This window comes from Coregonus lavaretus (assembly GCF_964263955.1).
Source record: "Coregonus lavaretus genome assembly, chromosome: 20".
Classification (NCBI taxonomy): Eukaryota; Metazoa; Chordata; class Actinopteri; order Salmoniformes; family Salmonidae; genus Coregonus; species Coregonus lavaretus.
In genome coordinates, this window is record NC_140007.1 from 13,707,685 (window position 1) to 13,712,921 (window position 5,237).

At 42.5% G+C, this 5,237-nt stretch overlaps 1 protein-coding gene across 1 annotated transcript; it reads left to right on the forward strand.

Moving 5' to 3' along the window:
* Positions 1–686: 686 nt before the first annotated feature.
* LOC311147379 (forkhead box protein P4-like) lies at positions 687–4,787 on the forward strand (the record flags this gene model as incomplete). The annotated part of the gene is made up of 12 exons (XM_084184075.1): positions 687–851; positions 1,492–1,569; positions 1,761–1,881; positions 2,498–2,684; positions 2,813–2,917; positions 3,017–3,104; positions 3,218–3,292; positions 3,458–3,626; positions 3,841–3,917; positions 4,216–4,317; positions 4,432–4,553; positions 4,730–4,787. 12 exons carry the CDS (start codon positions 687–689, stop codon positions 4,785–4,787), a joined length of 1,347 nt encoding a protein of 448 aa, XP_084040201.1.
* Between the last annotated feature and the right edge of the window lie 450 nt (positions 4,788–5,237).

The window sequence follows — 5,237 nt, forward strand, 5'->3', positions numbered from 1 at the left end:
AGGGGAGAAAAGAATTGGAGCACCCTCTCCCCTTCCCTCTTTCCTGTGCTATATTTGTGAGATACCTGCTGCTATCAGCTTCATCTCTGTACCCTCCACTGTCTGTGTAGTCAAAGGTTGCACCTGTGCACAACCACAAAATCTCTCAGCCCAGACCGTGTTTGAACTCCTCTCCCTTCATTATGTCTGATAAGGAAACAAAAATACCATGCCTCCAAACCTGTAGCTGTCTAACATTTACCAAAGAGCAAATGTACATCCTCTCTCTCTCTCTCTCTCTCTCTCTCTCTCTCTCTCTCTCTCTCTCTCTCTCTCTCTCTCTCTCTCTCTCTCTCTCTCTCTCTCTCTCTCTCTCTCTCTCTCTCTCTCTCTCTCTCTCTCTCTCTCTCTCTCACTCACTCACTATTTGTATATGATATTGTAGCAATGTGTTGTTTTAATGTCATACATTGAACAATATGCTGGACTGAATACAACATATCCTTACAAATAGGAACATACCTACATAATTGGTGCCTTGTGTGGAGACGATCTATTGTGATGGATGTTTATTTGCAATTGTTTATGTTGTCTACACATTTGCAGTGTGAGAGCCAACCTTTATCCACCACCACCCCTGCAGTCCTAGGGGTAACATGCACTTAGCAATAACCATCCATATCTGCTCTTCTGCACCAGGCCCAGGGATGCCACAGACTGAGAGTGAGTGGTTGAAGAGTGGGCGGCTGAACAGTGGGCGACATCAGCAGCAGCGAGAGCGGCGGGATGAACAGGGAGAGGAGCCAGACGCACGTACCCAGCCCAAAGATTCTGTCTCACCTCAGCTCTATGCTCGTACCTCTGTTACGCAGGTACTGGTTGAACTGTTACTGTGGTTGAAATCAAAATTTGAGCCAGATTTACAAAGAAAAATAATAATACATAATGAATACCAAAATAAACAATATTGAAAGTTAAGACCACAAGCCTTAGTGTACATCAATCGGTTTCATATCATTGCTTTTTCATTTGTTTTTTGGTCTATAATTTTTTTTATAATAATACTAATTTAAAGACTGTTAAAGATAGAATCCTTAAAAATAACAAAGCGTAACCCAGCCTCTGTTTCGATAAAAAGAAAATGGAACCACTCTCAAATTCATAGACAGAGCTATGGATGCAAGGACTGACCATACATTATATCAAAATGACAGTTTTAACCATGTTTTGTTTGAGTGTTTGTTTACATTTACATTGTTTACAAACATTGAAGGAAAACAAGCTTATATTTTGGGTTCTGATGGGGTACGACAGTTGAACTAAACTCATGAGGCATTTATAAGTTATTTTCTTCAAGAATCAATGGGTATATATCATGAATTGTTAAGTCCAAAAATGTATGTTGCAACTAAGGATTCTAGCTTGGAGGCAATATTTATATTTTCCTTACATGGAATATTTTTTGTCCTAATAGTGAGCGGAATGATATAAATAAATGTCCATTATTCATAGATGGGCTTCCCATTGATGATTAGACATGGAGGTCCACTTATGGCCTCATCTCAGCTCCAAAGCATATTGTTACAGCAGGTATGATATTCCTCCTTATACCTCCTATTATAACGTGTTTCAATGCCCTATTCTGACCTGAGATTCATGTAACCCATACATTATTGTTTCAGTTTCACTGACAAGAAAGTTGCTTGTGTTTGCTCATAAAACTCCCTGCTGGTAAAAGGGGGTACTGTAAGTGTGAGTGTCTTGTTGCGTGTCCTCCCCAGTGTTCCAGTGAGGATGAGGGGAGACCGTTCCTGCAGCGGGTGTCTCGGTGCCCTCAGTTGAGCCAGCACAGACCCTCTGTTCTACGCCAGGGTGTCCAGGCTGCCCACGTACGACCACAGGGTACTCTTTGCTCTGACTGACCCTCTGCAGCCCCCTTACGTACACAACTGAACTATCATATCTTAGGAGAAGATAGAACAGAGCTCGCCAGCATGTAGTCCTAAAAAACGGAAATGAGCTACCTCTGGTTCGTTCAGCCATTAATATGGGGAAAATGAATGGGGAAAGAATAGGGTTTTGGGATAAATGCTGAAAATACAGTCTGAGGTTAACACAGGCTTACAAGATCTTATAGGTTTTGTTCTATGATAATATCAGTCAGTTAACATGACATTTATGAATTATGAAGCCTTTATGTGCTTTATGGGCTTTTTTGATTACATAAATGCTTCAAAATTCTAAAAAAGTGACGTTAGCTGGTGAAGATGAACTCATAGAAGAAAACCTATAAGATCTCCTAAGCCTGTGTTTACCACAGACCTATAAAACTCTATTAATTTCCCCATAGACTTTGTTCAACGGACCATAGCGGCTTTAAAATCAAGGTGTCATTACATATGTTGTATACAATTCTATACAGCCATTATACAGTAAGTTATTCAAAGGAGGTTCATGGAAAGTGTATCTAGGTCTTTCTCCATAAAGATCAATTTTTCTCTACCTTCTGCTTCTCCAGCACCATGCACTCTAACAGAGGCCAGTTCAGCTCAGCCCATCTCACTATACAAGGTGGAGGTGGACACAGGGAGCCGTGGACAGTCCTCTCCCCCACACTCTGAGCACTCTCCTGGGCCAACTCGTCACCCCTCTCCCCTGAGGACAGCTAGTGCTAAGCAGAGCTCCATCATTACCAGGCATCATGAGTGAGTTCCGTGTGTGTGATCATCTGAGCGCGTGTGCGCGCATGTGACATAAACAGACACTGCATAAACAATGCCAGTTTGGTTTGATTAAGTCCTACATTTATAATATTCCTCCCTTCATTCTGCAGGCCAGGTCACCCAACCCATGGGGGGTCCAGTGCTCTGTTTCTCAATGGACTCTGCTGCTGGCCAGGCTGCGATGCAGTATTTGAAGAATTTCCAAGTTTTTTGAAGTAAGTCATGAGCACCAGTATATTTCATTGGTCATTGTGATGCAGTTGTGGTGCTGTTCTTTATAGTCATGACTTTGAAACTCTTTATGTTATTTCCAGACACCTCCACTCTGACCATGGCCATGGAGACAGAAGCATTGCACAGTGGAGGGTACAACAAGACATGGTGCAATACATGGAGACCCAGGTTTGTTCCTGTAGTTATACATATAAAAGACAGTTCTACAGAAAAGTGAACACGGACAACTAAGTCCAACTAAGTGAAAATGTGGCCCTTAATGAATCTTCTCTCTTTTTTAGCTGACTGTGGAAAAACAGAAACTCTTCGCAATGCAACTACATCTGCACCTATCTGGACACAAATCAACCTTCTTGGTAACTTCTCAAGGCTTCCCTCTTTTGGCTAATGCCCTCAAGTGACTATAGTAACCAGCCATGCCATTGTCCATTATCCTGTACTTTTTAAGACAATTTCTATGTACCCCAACTTGTCCTTGTTTTATGTCTGTGTTGTCGGGTCACGGTCTCTCTCCCTGTCAGAAGGCGGGTTCAGACTGGCCCTACAGCCACAGCCTGTCTTTAGGCCTGCCTCAGAACCCAGCCCCGGCCCGGGCGCCAGATGGAGTGCCACACTGCGCCAGTAAAGAGCCAGAGGAGCTGGAGCAGCATGAGTATTTTCCCTCTGCTGCTCCCCCCCACCTATGGCCAGGTAACACTGCCCCCGCCCCTTCCATGCTCCTCTTTAACACAGGATAACATTCACATAATGCAACGAGGCATAGCATGACTGCTGATTCGCTCTTCTGAGTGCATTCCTACAAGTGTTTTGCTTGTTTGTTTTGGTGATGTTGCCTTTCGCGTTGCTGTGAAATCTGATCCAAACTCGAGACCTGGCATGTTTGCTTTCTTTGGCCGTCCCACAGATCTTATCCCGAGTGTTGAGTGTTACAAATACAACAACATCAGGCCACCGTACACCTACGCCTGCCTGATAAGATGGGTGAGTTGTCTGATTTTGACAGTAGAGTACCTCTGAACACTTGAGTAAAGGAAAAGGTAGACTGTCGAGAGTCTGGCTGAGTGGCTGAGCAACATACAGTTTGCTCGGTAGTTCATGCATTTTTGTTGGACTGCAAGACAGCGACATTCTACTTTTTCGTCTACACAAGTGTGAAATTAACATCAAATCTGTTGTATTGGACTACATGTGTAGCAAGACTTCAATCTATGTCTAGACTTCATGTGAGTTGTTTCAATTGCACAAGCCTATTGTGAACGTCCACAATGTCTGTCTGCAGTCTATACTGGAGTCTTCAGACAAGCAGCGCTCTCTGAATGACATCTACAACTGGTTCACCACCATGTTCTTCTACTTCCGACACAACACGGCCACATGGAAGGTTAGACTTCTCCTTGGATCATTATGCTCACTTTCATATGAGTCTTATATTTGAGTCTTGAGCTATATTGGCTCCTGAAATCCTTACACAAGCTGTATTCATTTGCCACCACAGAACGCTGTCCGTCATAATCTTAGCCTGCACAAGTGTTTTGTGCGAGTGGAGGGAGGCAAGGGGTCCGTCTGGACAGTGGATGAAATGGAATATCAAAGGAGAAAGGGACAAAAATACCACAGGTAGGCCTATGCTCTGGATGTGCTCTCTAGATTAATTCTTAGTTTTGCAACTTCATTCCAACTCAACAAGTGAGGGTGCTGTTGTTAACCCTGTTAATAAAACAAGCAGCTTACCCCACCCATTAACAAAGGAATGTTTTTTCATTATATTGTAATAATATGAACCATCTTTTCAGGGATCATCATGTGAAATGGCTGTCACCCTACTCCTTATTTTGTCCAGAGGAACCTTGAACATAGCCACCCCTTCAGTGAATGAAAAACTACTGGAAAATGAAGTCACTAGGACCTACAGTGCCTTGCAAAAGTATTCATCCCCCTTGGCGTTTTTCCTATTTTGTTGCATTACAACATGTAATTTAAATTGATTTTTATTTGGATTTCATGTCATGGACATACACAAAATAGTCCAAATTGGTGAAGTGAAATGAAAAAAAATTACTTGTTTCAAAAAATTCAAAAAAATAAGTAACGGAAAATTGGTGCGTGCATATGTATTCACCCCCTTTGCAATGAAGCCCCTAAATAAGATCTGGTACAACCGATTACCTTCAGAAGTCACATAATTAGTAAAATAAAGTCCAACTGTGTGCAATCTAAGTGTCACATGATCTCAGTATATATACACCTGTTCTGAAAGGCCCCAGAGTCTGCAACACCATTAAGCAAGGGGCACCACCAAGC